This window comes from Monodon monoceros, unplaced genomic scaffold, assembly GCF_005190385.1.
Source record: "Monodon monoceros isolate NGI ecotype Baffin Bay Population unplaced genomic scaffold, NGI_Narwhal_1 Super_Scaffold_12, whole genome shotgun sequence".
Taxonomy (NCBI): Eukaryota; Metazoa; Chordata; class Mammalia; order Artiodactyla; family Monodontidae; genus Monodon; species Monodon monoceros.
Window position 1 is genome coordinate 32,028,264 of NW_021703768.1, and position 14,578 is coordinate 32,042,841.

Consider the following 14,578-nt stretch of genomic DNA (forward strand, 5'->3'; position numbering starts at 1 on the left):
TGTTGACTTTTATATAAATGGCATCAAACTGGATATGTTCCTGTGCAACTTGCATTTTTTGCATGAAATCTTGTGAGATTAAACCATCTTGATTGATTAAATATCCATTTATTCATTTCCTGTGTTACATAGTATCCCATTCCATAGATATACTATAATTCATTTATCCATTATCTGTTGATAGATTTTTGGGATATTACTTGATATTATAAAAATAGCAAAGTCGGGTTTTTTAACAATTACAAATTCTGATGCTATGAATGTGTTATGCACATGTCTCTTTGCACATGTGGAAAAGTTTCTCCAGATTTTGTAAGTTGGGGTGATATTGCTCCATCAAAAGCTATGAACATATTCTACTTCATTAAATATTTCTAAGTGTTTTGCAAAGGGGATGTACCGGTTTACACACCTAACATCAGAGTATGAGTCTCCATTGATCCCATCCTTGGTAATATTCATTGCCCAACTTTTGTATTTGCCAGTCTTGTCGGTATAAAATGGCGGCTCTTTCTGGTTTTAACAGGCATTTCCTTGATTACTTAGGAGATGAAATGTTTTTCATACTTTTTGCTCAGTGCTGCTTCCTCTTTTGTGTTGAATTCCTTGTGTGTTTCCGATACATCTCCATCCATTCAGCACAGCTCTGTATGTGGCTGCGTTAGCGTAAAAAAGGGAGCGAAGGCATGTGTTGACTGCGGCGTGCTGCTTTTCTCTTTGAAGGCCCCGAGGAATCAGGAAGTGGGCGCTATGGACCCCATTATATAACCGACACAGAAGTCAGCGAGGATGACACATATGAAGATGACTTAGATTTGGATATTTCCTTTGAGGAGGTAAAGAAAAGTACTGCTTGAAAACCTGGGTGTTTTTGTTTCCTTGCTGAACAAGGTGATTTAGTCAATGGACCACTAACGTTTTACTTAAAACTTACTTAACTTGGCTCATTTGCTTTTAACACATTTATTTCCTCTGACTATTAGGCACCAGGTGATCATAAATTAATAGTAACTAGGTATCAACCATGCTGATGCTCTGTAGTCAGTTCCTGCCTGCTGACTTCACAATCTGGCAAAAACGTATTTAGATTCCCACCAAATGAAATTTTATAAACTCAGTTTTTATAAGGAAATGAACAATTCCTTGACAAGGTAAATGCATCTTCGTGATATTGTAATAATAATAAATCACATAATATCAGCTTTAGCAGTGATTTTCTGAGTAATACAGGAGAAGGTACTTAAAATCCTTGAGCCTCAAGTTCTTTATCCATAAAACTGGAGTCAGTACTATTTGTCCTCTGTACATCCCAAGGTTTTGGTAAGTATCAAAAGTGACTATATTTTCAAGTGTTAGGCGTCAGCTATAAATAAGGCAGTCTAATTACCGTGCTCTGTGTTAATCCTGAACTTCTTTTCCTTCTCTGTCTTCAGGTTAAACCGCTTCCTGCTATCAAAGAAGGGAATAAGAAATTTTGGGCGGAATCCAAGATGGCGCCCAGGTCGAACCCGATGACCGTTTCTAGGCTTGTCCCCGCTACCCCAGCATCTCTCCCCATGACTGAGGTGGCTCCTCAGCCCACTCCAGTGGAGAGGAAAGGGAAGAATGGTGCGGCTATGATGCCAAGGCTTTTTGACGTGTCTTGTGATGAAATTCTCTGCTCTGCTGACAGCTTTTGTGTCAATGACTACACCTGGGGGGGCTCTCGATGCCACTGCAACCTGGGCAAAGGTGGTGAGAGCTGCTCAGAAGGTAGGCCCTTGGGTGGTGGGGTGGGGAACATGGTCATGCGTTGGCCCTACTGGGAGCCAGAGGGCAGTTTTGCATCCACACATGGTTCCTTCAAGTCCTTTTTCTAAGATAAGCCCCTTCTCCCATGTTTTAGTCACTAAATCAGCTAGCTAGCTACACAGGGCAAATGTGAGGCAACTTCCATTGCTTCTAGGTAGATAGCAGCCCTATTCTTACATGTGCCAAACATGTAGTCCTTTTGGAGCAATTAATAAGTCATCCTGATGGCATCTTGGGGGTGGGCTTACTTTGATCACACCTCTGCTGAGCCAACTTACATCACACAGATGTACAGCTAGGAAGCAGGTGTCAGCGGCCTTCAAGCCACTTAAAGATTTCTCTTTAGGGTGGCAAGTAACCAGCTCCAAAGATCCAGTTTCTCCCTAAGAATTTCAGAAGCTCAAAGTCCCCAGGAATGAGAATCCTGGGGGTAAAGAATAGAGTGAAGAAGACGGCAAGCTAGGTTTAACAGACTGTCAGGGGTTTTTACTTAGCGACATCCAGGCAATGGTGTGTACTGATTTTTTTGCATTTGAAGTGAGGAAACAGCATGCTTTGGTTTTGTCTTTTTCTCTTTTCAGATATTGTTATACAGTATCCTCAGTTCTTTGGCCACTCCTATGTAACCTTTGAACCTTTGAAGAACTCTTATCAGGCATTTCAAATTACTCTTGAATTTAGGGTAAGAAGGGTTAATCCTTTGATCAGTGCTTACTGGACACCGTAACACAGCAGTGTACTACATCAAAGGGAGGAGGAGAGGGGAGAGGAAGCAGGGGGTAAACCCATTCACAGGTTAGCGAGAACGATGGGCACACTTACACACTCAAGGGCGGCAGCAAAGGGAGGGTGGGTTCTGTATGTTACTGAACTATGGAAATGGTTGGCCTGAAGGTTCCCAGGAAGAATATTTGGGTCCCACACATGTTGCTCGTGTTGACTGAAAAAAGCATAACCTAAAAGTTGAGAATTATGTTTTATTCAGCAAATTTGCTGAGGACTTAAGCCCAATAGCTCTAAGGGGCTGTTCCCCGGGCTAAAGTCCTCAGCAAGTCCACCAAATAAAACATAATTCTCAACTTCTGGTTGTGCATTTTTTTTTTCGGTCAACACTCATAATAGTGACACTTCTCAGACCAGGATTTCAGAAGGTATAAATGCATTCTCCAGCCCAAAATTCCTTTTAAAGGAAGCCCAAACAACGTTCATTATTATGACTGTAACTGAACAGATAGAAAAATGACTATATGCAACCCTGGCACACAGTGAGGGCCCAATAGATGCTCTCTGATCTGAATCAGCTGTGGATCAGAATTCATCGCCTTCAGCTTAAAGTGATCCTTTTGGGTATCTCAGATGACAGGAAAAGGTTTGGAGATATGGAAACAAGTCCCCTTCAGGTCACGGTCAAAGTGTTGAGGGTCCAAAAGATGATCTGTCCCAGTCTAGGACAGACAACATGGGTGAAAACTAAACTAGTCCATGGGCTGTTTGTATTGTCATGTTCTCCTAATGGAAGGAAAGAAGCAAATTTGCATGGGAAATTTTTTTAAAAAAGGAAAAACTAAAATGCTCTTTGGTGAGAATAGAATTTGATGAGCATGAGAGCAGGCCCCTGTGTGACTGCGGTCTTTGTGCACATGGTTTCCCAGAGCCTCTGCTGGTGGATCCATGAAGCCAAGTAAAGAGGGGGTCAGATATGGGGCCACCTTCCTCTCACGTCACTGCAAAATTCCTCATACACTGTTTATATCGCTGCCCTCTGCTTATTGAAAGTGAACTGGGACTAGGTACCTGGGAAGTGATTGGAGTCCACATGCTTGTAAATAGGAACACAGTGGAGATGCTCAAGTTTCGTATTCATGAGTGTTTCCAGGTGGCCCTTTATGGAGGAAGAGGCGCTCATTGTCCGTGTGGCTTTCGTTCCTATAATGACAGGCAGAGGCGGAGGATGGCTTACTGCTCTACTGCGGGGAGAATGAGCACGGGAGGGGGGATTTCATGTCCCTGGCTGTCGTCCAGCGCTCACTCCAGTTCAGGTAACTCCTGCCAAAAACCCCTCAGATTTTTAATACTACCCTATGTTATGTTTTCCTTTTTATGGTGTGAACAAAATCTATACACAATGGATCCCTGTAAATAAAGGAACGGTGTGTATAAGATGAGCATGGACCAGTTTACTAAATACTGGGGTATCAGGATTGCAGGGTTGCCCCTCAAATTTGAGTTTGGAACCTTGTAATCATTTATTCATTCAACAGCAAATGTTTCTTGAGCCGCCACATTGTACCAGGCACTGCTGCAGCGCCTGGGAATGTGGCAGTGAGCCAAAACGATTGAGTCCCTTCTCTCCTGGAGCTTCGGTGGATGCGATGGGCAGAAGGCTGGGACTTCCACCTTGTCCCCTGCGGTAGATACAGCTGACAGCGCAGAGCCCAGAGAGGAGCCCATAGCCTCCTAAGAGTTTCCAGAGGCTCAGACCCCATCCTCGTCTTTCCTCAGGGCTGTGGTGGACTATTTGACTTACCTCCTCTGCCCTGATCATTTGTGTCCCAACGCACCTTGGAAGCCACCTTTGGTTTATGTGTGGTTTTCTGCATACAGAGTTCTGTGGACGTGTGAGTGTTTTAACCACCCTCATGGAGGTGCACACGGCACCTATGAGAGGACAACCAATGGGGATCAGCTGGGTGCTTCTCCATGGCTCACTGATTAAGATCCTGATGACACTATTCTCCTGCGGCCTGACCGTCAGCAAATGACTTAACCTCTCCGAGCCCATGTTTCCTCCCAGGACTACTGTGGGCATTAAATGCATGAAAACATGAGAGTACTTAGAGCAGCGCCTGACCCGTAGCAAAAGCACTCAGTAAGCACCAACCACGATTGTCTTTTCACTATTTTAGCACAAAAGTTACTTTTGGTTAAGAAGGATGAGACTGTCAAGTATCTCACGTGGGGTAGAAAATGCCCCCACCCCTGTCCCCGCATCCTTTGCTAAATGCATTGCTTGATGGGAGATTGAGGTCAGCCAGCAGGATCTGGGGCAGTGGCCCTAACCTTATGTGGATCTAACCCTTGGAGGATCTGATTGACTCCCGCTAGCCCCGCTGGTTATTTGCTGGTAGCAGCTCTCCATCTCTGCAACTCCTACTGCGTGATTCTGAGATCCACCCCGCTATGTGAGCCTGTTTTGCGACGCCTCTCCACCCCATTCCACTCCACTGACGATCAGGAGACAAAGGGAGGCCATGAGAAGTGGGCTGCAATTAGTGCACATCCTGGCAACACCCGCCATACTTCCTTCCCCACCAGCAGTCTCAGAACTCATGGGGGACATGGCACGGTGGCTGCTTGGAGGTTGCCTGGAAAAGGTCAGAATCCTACATGTCAGGCATAGTGACCAGAGGGCACCCCAGGCCATACGGAGGTTGGGAAAAAAAACAAGAATAATGCAACTGTCTGAGAATGCTCGTTCTCCACCCACACCCCCTCTGAGCTGGAGACTCCCATGGAAACCATCCCTGCACTCAGGCCCAGCTGAACACAGATGGCATTGCTGGCCAGCTTGTCAAAATGAGTGTGAAGACTTGGTTTCTTTTTCTTTTTCTTTTACATTTTATTAACATCACTGAGCCTGTCATTTCGGAGTTGTGGGAAGTCCCCAGAGAAATCCCCGGAAGCAGAATGATTCAAGCTCTAATTCTCTGCACCTTGAGTCCATGTTCAGCATCTGGTCATTGCTGAGAAGGAGAGAGAAGATCTTAGTTGCCCAGGATTCTCTAAGCTGCAGAGAAAGTTGGGTTAAAGGAGACTCCACACTGAAAGGTTCTATGGGCAGATTAAAGACAACCAGGCTGAGGAGGTCCCAGGGAAGGAGGCGTCTAGTTCTTCCATGTGTAGATTTAAACAGCTCTTGATATTTGTAAACCTAACTCTGAACAGACTGGCTCTCCAAGAAGCCATTACCCTGGAAGTGATGTCCATGGAGTCTGAAAACATAATGAACTGGTTGATCTAAGAATTTTCCTTTTCTTTTCTTCTCCCACAGGTTTAACTGTGGAACTGGGCTTGCCATCATCGTAAGTGAAACCAAAATCAAGCTAGGGGGCTGGCACACGGTTACGCTCTACAGAGATGGGCTGAACGGGCTGCTGCAGCTGAACAACGGCACCCCGGTGACAGGCCAGTCCCAGGTGAGTGCGAGCCTCGCTCCCTGCCCCCCTGCCCAGCACGCACCACAAGCACCCTGGCAGGGTCCCACTGCAGAGAGCTGACAGCCCTGGCAGATGGGCTGCTTTTCATGGCAAACCCATGCAACCTGGCTCTGATGTGACCCTGCCGGCTTTCCACCCTAGGTGGGCTTTCAGGGCACGTGTCCATCCCACATGTACCAAGGAGAAGGGTGACTGCCAGCATCATGGCCCTGGGTGCACAGGGACATGCAGTAGGCTCTGTGCCTGGGGACGTGTTCTCTTTCTACAAGGACATCAATGCCAGGGGGTGGAGGAAGGCCCATATTGGAAGAATTGAAGCCATTATTACTGCCAAACACAAAGCTTGCTTTTAAGGCAGAGGTGTTGCAATCCTGTGGCTATAGAAAATCGTCCTGAAAGTTTCACTTGGTTCAATATTCAGGAGTAATCCATTCATCCACCTTTTTGGGGCCATGATTATAGGAAGTGGTAAAGCAGCGTAACTAGGTATTCACACATTTGTCATGCTCTGAGCAAGTTTAGGACTGTGTTTAGAATAAACAGCTGGGATTAGCAACCTGCCAAGGAACCGAGCCTGTAATTCTAATCAGGCAAGCATCTGTATTCTCTGAGGAAAAAAGTAGCAAAGAAGCCTTTGTGTATATGTGTGTAGCTTTCTCCTTGCCCGGGCTCTTCACTATTCTTTGCTGACAAGACATGTTATATTAAGGGTCATGACTTGCTGATAAAAAAAAAAAAGAATAGAAAAAATAAATCTCATTCATTTGAATCCCAGTGGTTCCAAAAGAACAAGAATCCAAATAGAGTGAATGTGAATCCAGGAAGATCATTTATGCAGATATGCATATATTTCTAAGGAAGGGAAAGATGGGATAAATGCACTGCAGAATCACATAAACGCCAGAACAATAGGCCTACTGTGGTTAAAATTAAATTTGACAGGAATAAAGACATTTTGAACTTGGGTCCAAAATACTAACATGAATACAGGTGGAGAAGCTGTAACAGAAGTAACACATGTGTAAATGTCTTAAAACAAGGAAATTCAATAAAGGTTAATAAATAGGGCCATGTGATAACAACGAGCTAAAGAAATTATAGGCTGCATTAATAGAGGCATAGCATCTAGGAAAATGGAGGTGATAATCCTATTCTATTCTGGTGCCTATGTGTGTAGTTTGCAGTACTCTAACAGGGACTCTAATCCTCGAAGAGGATTGCCTTCCGAGTATATGATTTTAATGCATGTAAGCATTAATTACAAAAAGCATATGATTTTGTGGATACTCAGGGCAACATCTGCCTCTCTACGACCAAGACTTGCTAAGCAAGTTGTATAAGCAGGACCTCAGATGTGGAATGTTTGAGAAAACTGTCTCAAGAGATAGTGACTCTGTCTTAAGTCAGGGTTCCCCCAAAACAGACCTGAGATGAGGAGTCTTATGCAAATGATGCACGAAGAAAGGGGTCCCAGGGCTTCCCTGGTGGCGCAGTGGTTGAGAGTCCGCCTGCCAATGCAGGGGACACGGGTTCGTGCCCCAGTCCGGGAAGATCTCACATGCCGCGGAGTGGCTGGTCCCGTGAGCCGTGGCCGCTGAGCCTGCACGTCCGGAGCCTGTGCTCCGCAATGGGAGAGGCCACAGCAGTGAGAGGCCCGTGTACCGCGCAAAAAAAAAAATAAGGGATCCCATAGGAAACCTGTAAGAGAGGGGGTTAAGACGAACGGGGGAGGGGCAGAAGTCAGTAAGAGTGAGATCTCAGGCAAAGTTCATCAGGATCTGGCTTTAGCCTGATCCCACAGGGGAGCTCTGGCATGCAAGTAGTACCACGGAGTGATGCCAACCCAAAGCAAGGGAATTGGACTTCCACACTTAAGCACCCATTAAAACTTGTTAAGGGCTGTGCCAGGGGACTGCAGACTCCAGGATACCACCAGTTCTCTGCATGGGCAGGCAAAGCAGCCTCCAGAGGCCCAAAGACAACCCTCATTAGAGGAAGGTAAAGGCTAGGCTCAAACACTATTGCCTGGGATGTTGTGAAGGGAGCTTCAGAGGAGCTACCCACCCCTCTGATGCACTTAATGTTCCAAACAAGGAGAAAAGGATTTAGCTGTTGGGCTCCTGCTGTGGTCCTGGATCAGGGAATAGGGCCAGAAGGGTGAGGAAGGGATCCAGAAGAAGTAAATCCTGAGGATCTTGGTGAAATAAGCCAACAGGGCACTCAATTCATCTCACGAAAGCTGTATGCCAGTGGCTGGCAAAGAATTAATCCTTAAAATCCACTGTAAATACTTTAAAGCTGCCTAGCTCATATTTACTATACTATTTACAAATGATTCTTATCTATTCATTAGAAAAGCAATGATTAGATGTTTTACTTACTGATAACAGAAGTATAAAGGGTAAAGATTACATTTCAGTGGCTTACATTCTAGACATTTTATAACTTCTCGCAGCATACCTTTTCCCAACCTCCTTCTCTACCCTTTAATCCAAGCAAATGAGATATTTCTGCAATAAAAATAACAAATAACCAAGAGCACCTTAATTCTGTCCCACCTAATGTTCAGCTCTGTATTTTGTAACCTCAAAATCTACAATCCAGATTGTGGTTTAGTCTAAGACTGGAAATGTCCCTACTTAGCTGTCATAACACTTTAAAAAAATTGTATCCATGAGCAAATTTCAAAATATTTTGCAACTCAGTCTTGGCAATTTCCCTCTCCCTCGCAAATGCCTCTTGCAGGATATAGTATAAAGGTGACTAGGACAGTAAAAGGGTAAACGTTAGCCCACGTATACACAAAATTAGTATTATCACCTTTTGAGACACAGAATAGCCCTATGACCCATCCAAGATACACAGTAAATTGGTGTCAGGACTGGAAAGAGAAAGTTTTTTTTGGGATGCCCATCGTGGTACACTGCCTGTTGGGTTGCTCCTGGCTCTAACCCACCTTCCCTTCCCTTCTAGGTTCCAAAATCATCCCTTCTCGAAAGACAGCCCTCTGAGAAGCTCTCTTGAGTTTTCTGTGGTAACCGTGGGTTTAATTTTCCAGGAGGACAGTAACTTAAATACAGATGGAAGAAAACATTGGTGCTATAAATTGCATCTTAACCGTGTCCCTCATGAAAACCTGTTGTGTTTTAGCTTTTGACTTTGTGTAGTGAGTTACTGTTTCCATCTTTCTTAAAGGGCCAGTACAGTAAAATTACCTTCCAGACGCCTCTCTATCTTGGTGGGGCTCCCCGTGCCTACTGGTTGGTGAGAGCAACAGGGACAAACCGAGGCTTTCAAGGCTGTGTACAGTCACTCACTGTTAATGGGAAGAGAATGGACTTGAGGCCCTGGCCGCTGGGGAAGGCACTCAGCGGGGCCGATGTGGGTAAGTGGTTGCCCAGTGGGTGGGATGCTCTCCGTGGGACTGCCTTTCTGCTTTGGGCCAGGGTGGGGAGAAGCTTCATGGGCTACAACCCTAGGCAGATGGTTAATGCAGAGCTTTAGGAGGGAGGTGGGCCTGAGGGGTGAGGTTGGTGCTCTGAAGACATGATGACCTTGAATCTGAACACTCAGACGTGGTAAATAAGACCAAGGGTGGACCAAACCCTTGGTTGTGTCCTGCTGTCATCTTGGCCCTCTTCATGAAACGCAGCCTGGTCTCATCTGACAAGGCAACAGCATTTCAGCCCTTTGACCCTTCCTCACCCAGTCCAGTGGAAGAACCAACACTATAATGTAGAAAGATCTTTCATATACTCTTTGCTTCTAAAAGAAATGGCCACATTCCAATTCTTGACCACCGTGCCAAACACGTTCTTGACGCCCTCTCATTTATTCCTCATACTGACTCGAGGAGGTAGAGATTATTATTATACTTATTTTACACATGAAGACACTGGGACTTGTAAAAGTTAAAGAACTTATCTAAAATAGGGCAGAACTAGGATTGTGGGTTTTTTCTATTTTCCTTTTTTTAAATTAAGATTATTTTTTGAGTAGTTTAAGGTTCACAGCAAAATTGGGGGGAAGGCACAGAGATTTCCCATATGCCCTCTGGTCCCACACACACGTAGCCCCCCACCCCCCAATTATCAACATCCCCCATTGGAGTGGTATATTTGTTACAATTGATGACCCTGTTGACACATCATAATTGCCCCAAATCCATAGTTTACATTATGGTTCACTTCTAGTGTTTTATGCTCTATGGGTCTGGACAAATGTATACTAACATATATCCATCATTATGGTATCATACAGAGTATTTTCACTGCCTTAAAATTCCTGTGTGCCCTGCTTATTCATCTCCTCCCCCCATCTCCAACCCCTGGCAACCACTGATCTTTTTATATTCTTTATAGTTTTGCCTTTTCCAGAATGTCATATAGTTGGAATCATACATTACGTAGCCTTAATAGATTGGCTTCTTTCAGTTAGTAATATGAATCTAAGTTCCCTCCATGTCTTTTCACAGCTTGATAGCTCACTTGTTTTTAGCACTGAATAATATTCCATTGTCTGGATGGACCACAATTTATCTGTTCACCTACTGAAGGACATCTTGAGTGCTTCCAAGCTTTGGTAATTATCAATAAAGCTGCTATAAACATCCAGGTTTTTGGGTGGACATAAGTTTTCAGCTCTTTTGGGTAAACACCCAAGAGTGTGATCGCTTGATCATGTGGTAAGAGTATGTTTAGTTTTGTAAGAAACCACCAAACTGTGGACTGTATCATTTTGCATTCCTGCCATGAATGTATGAGAGTTCCTTTTGCTCCACATTCTTGTTAGCATTTGATGTTGTCTGTGTTCCATATTTTGGCCATTCTGATAGGTGCATAGTGGTATCTTGTTGTTGTAATTTGCATTTCCCTGATGACATATGATATGGAGCATCTTCTCACATGTTTATTTGCCATCTGTATATCTTCTTTGGTGAGGTATCTGTTAAGATCTTTGGCTCATTTTCAATTGAGTTGTTTGTTTCCTTATTATTGAGTTTTAAGAGTTCTTTACTTATTTTGGATAACAATTCTTTATCAGATGTGTCTTTTGAAAATGTTTTCTTATCTGTGGCTTGTTTTCTCATCCTCTAGACATTGTGTTTCACAGAGCAGAAGTTTTTAATTTTAATGAAGTTCAGCTTATCGATTATTTCTTTCATGGATTCTGTCTTTGGTGTTATATCTAAAACATCATTGCCTTACCCAAGGTCATCTAGGTTTTCACCTATGTTATTTTCTATGAGTTTTATAGTTTCATGTTTACATTTAGGTCTGTGATCCATTTTGGGTTAATTTTTGTGAAGGTTGTAAGGTCTGTGTCTAGATTCATCTTTTTTTTTTTTTTTTTTTTTGTATGTGGAAGCCCAGTTGTTCCAGCACCATTTGTTGAAAAGACTAGGATTATTTTTAAAGAAATAAGGACATTTATTCCATCACTGAAGGCAGCAGATAGATAATTCTAAGGTTGGTTAAGTCAATGACTGTTTTAGTCAGCTAGGGCCACCGTAACAAAATACCACAGACTGGGTGGTTTAAACAACAGATATTTATTTTCTCACAGTCCTGGAGGCTGGAAATCCAAGATTAAGGTGGTGTCACGTTTGGTTTCTCCTGAAGCCTCTCTCCTTGGCTTGCAAATGGCCACCTTCTCACGGTGCCCTCACATGGCCTTTTGTCTGTGCTTGAATCCTGTGTCTCTCCCTTTTCTTATAAAGACACCAGTCAGATTGGATTAGGACCACTCACATGACCTCATTTAACTTTCATTCCCTCTTTAAATGCCCTGTCTCCAAATACAGTCACATTGGGAGTTAGGGCTTCAACCTATGAATTTTGGGAGGACACACTTCAGTCCCTAACAGTGACTCAATGACGTTAGAACTCTGGGTTGGTATCTCAGTGGTTCTCTTGTTTTTCACTCATAATCCCAAGATGGTGCCACAACTCTGAGCATCACATCCTCATATGACATTGTTATTGCAAGAAATGGCAAGTTCCTTTCTTGGGTCTCTTTGTTCTCCATCTTCAAGATGTCATTTTGAAAGAACGCATGGTGAATACCACGTGCGCACAATCTAGCTCTACCATTCACATTTGCCTGCGTTTGCTCTACCACATATGATCCTATTCCACCCTCTCTCCATTTCTGAGTCAGAGCTAGGATTTGATCTTCATGACTCCAAGTACAGTTTGCTTGTTTTGTAGCTAATATTAGTTGAGCACCTACTACATGTAGCCACCATCCAGAACTACTTTAATCTTCTCGAGATTCCTACAAAGTAGGTGCTATGATTAGTCTTAGTGTTTACAGATGAGAGCTGGTGGTTCAGAGCAGTTAAGTAACTTGCCTAAGGTCACACAGCTAGTAGGTGGCAAAGCTGGTAAATGGTGACCTCAGCAGTTCTTGCACCAGTGCCTGCCCTCTTAACCACATCTGCCACGTCAGAGGCTCCCGAATTGGTTTCAAATTGCTTCCTTCTACTTTTCTCACTCCTAAAGGTGACACCATTGTTAAAACTACAAAAGATGGAGTTTACTTGAAAGGAAAAGATTACTCTCCACCTGTTATTCCCTATGTTACTTTTTCCCTCAATTGATCACTTGGTCAAAGCAAACAACAGTAGTGACTAAAGCTATTACAAAGGCTCCCGCTGTGGTAAGGTGAGAACCAGCAAGCCCACGAGAAGTCTCCTGTGCTGTTGAAGAGTCTGGACTCTGAAGGCAGATTGCTTGGATTTGGCAGGTCAGTTAACCTCTTTGAGACTCAGTATCCCCATCTATAAATAGTAACTGCCTCATAAGATTATTTTGTCCGGATGAGTCACGGTGCACATAGAGTACTTAGAATAAAGCCTTGCACAGCAAATATGTTGTAAGTGTTTCCTGTTGTTGATGTTATTATTAATAATCTGACTCTACCAATCCACAGGGTATAAGTTGTTTCTTCTCTCTTCATTGAACTCACAGGGAAACAGCCCTGAAGGACAGATCTGGCAGTCTTGTAATCTCTGACAGGTAGTTAAGAAGTTGCAAGATTGAGTAAGGGCCAGTTTCTGACAGCGTTTTAAGTTCTCACCCGGTACAATACTAACCACTCCATGGAGCAGATGAACCCGGAGGACCCACCTTGCTGGCTCTGGGATCCCTGGGAGCAGCTATTGGATTATTCCGTTGCTCTCTGTCAACCTTAGTGGCAGGCATTGGTCACATGGCCTTTTTTTTTTCCATTTCTTCCCATTTTCCCCCCTGGGGTACAAGAACAGGGCTGGCTATCCTTCCTCACCTCCATATTTGCTTTCCTTTGAATAAGTCCTCTGGAAGTTCAAGTTCCTATAACTTAAATGCAGTCTCACCACGGGGGAGACTGGGCTCTTGGAAACAGCGGTTAATTTCCCATGGAGATGCAGGCTTCCAGAAGAGGGTGAGGACAGTTGCAAGTCATGGCTCCTTCACTCTGATCTCTAACTTGGCCTTGCCGGCTTCAACCACAGTTTTTTCTCTGTCCCACCTCCCCAAACCCAAGAAACCTGTTTCCAAGGGGCCTTTCATTACTCGACCCCTCCCACCTCATCTCCTTCATTAAATTATGTCCAGCTATTGGATTCTCTGTGAACTCACATTCTAGAATAGTCAGCAAAATTTTGTATTCTCTGGCCCAGACTTTTCTTTTATTATTTCCACCCAAATTCTCCAACCTAAGCCACCACCACTCATTTTTTCCAATCCCTTCTTGGATCCCCGTCCTGCAGTGTCACAGAGCCAACTTCCCAAGTTATTCGAGACTCATGAGGTCTGCAGGGGCCACGGGTCTCACTATGGCTTATCACTCTCTTACTCTTTCTTCCACTTGGTAAATACTGATTTAAGCTCCTGTGCTGGTCACAGCACTGGGTGCTTAAGATAAAGCAATAAACAAGACAGGATCTCAGCTCATCCCTCCCGTCATAACTCTCCCTAGGAGAGACCAAATTAATCAAATAAACATCACAGACATAAATGTAAAATTACAATTTGGACTGTTACAAAGGGAAAGTGCAATACTAATGTATAATAGGGAGATTTATGGGCTGGGGGTCAGGAAAAGCGTTTCTGAGGCTGGAATGTGAAGTTGGTATCTGAAGCAAGAGTAGGAGTTAAAAAGCAGAGATGAGAGGGAAGTGCATTCCAGGCAGAGGAAATGCCCTGTCCCAGTGGGAGTATGAGGGGAGGTGGGTCTCATGATCTTGTCTGTGTTTTGCAACGATCCCTCTGACTATAGACAGCTTTTTGGAAAGGGTCTTCATGGGGGGCATGTAGACCAGCTGGGAGGCTGTGCAGGAGTTCAGATCAGAGATGATGGTGGTTTGATCCAGGGTGGTAGTGGTGACACACTTGACAGATCCTTAGGATGGGAAATAGACAAGCCTCACTGTTGCGCTGGACTGGGGGGCGAGGGGCGGGGAGGCTCCTCGCCGTCCGTGGGCTTCTTAGTGTATTCCACTCCACCTTCTCTTCCATCCTTGGGAGCCTGATCTCTCTCCTGCCCCTCACTTCATTTTCTTGCATAAACTTACATAACAGCTGGTG

At 44.2% G+C, this 14,578-nt stretch overlaps 1 protein-coding gene across 2 annotated transcripts in view; it reads left to right on the plus strand.

The window, feature by feature from the left end:
* Window positions 1-14,578, plus strand: part of EGFLAM (EGF like, fibronectin type III and laminin G domains) — a 170,246-nt gene that overhangs the window by 118,981 nt on the left and 36,687 nt on the right. For both annotated transcript variants that reach the window (XM_029217211.1, XM_029217212.1), the window contains exons 8-13: window positions 724-836; window positions 1,434-1,752; window positions 2,373-2,473; window positions 3,730-3,830; window positions 5,843-5,987; window positions 9,204-9,393. In XM_029217211.1, the coding sequence (XP_029073044.1) occupies window positions 724-836; window positions 1,434-1,752; window positions 2,373-2,473; window positions 3,730-3,830; window positions 5,843-5,987; window positions 9,204-9,393 (969 nt within the window). The remainder of the gene's footprint in view (window positions 1-723; window positions 837-1,433; window positions 1,753-2,372; window positions 2,474-3,729; window positions 3,831-5,842; window positions 5,988-9,203; window positions 9,394-14,578) is intronic.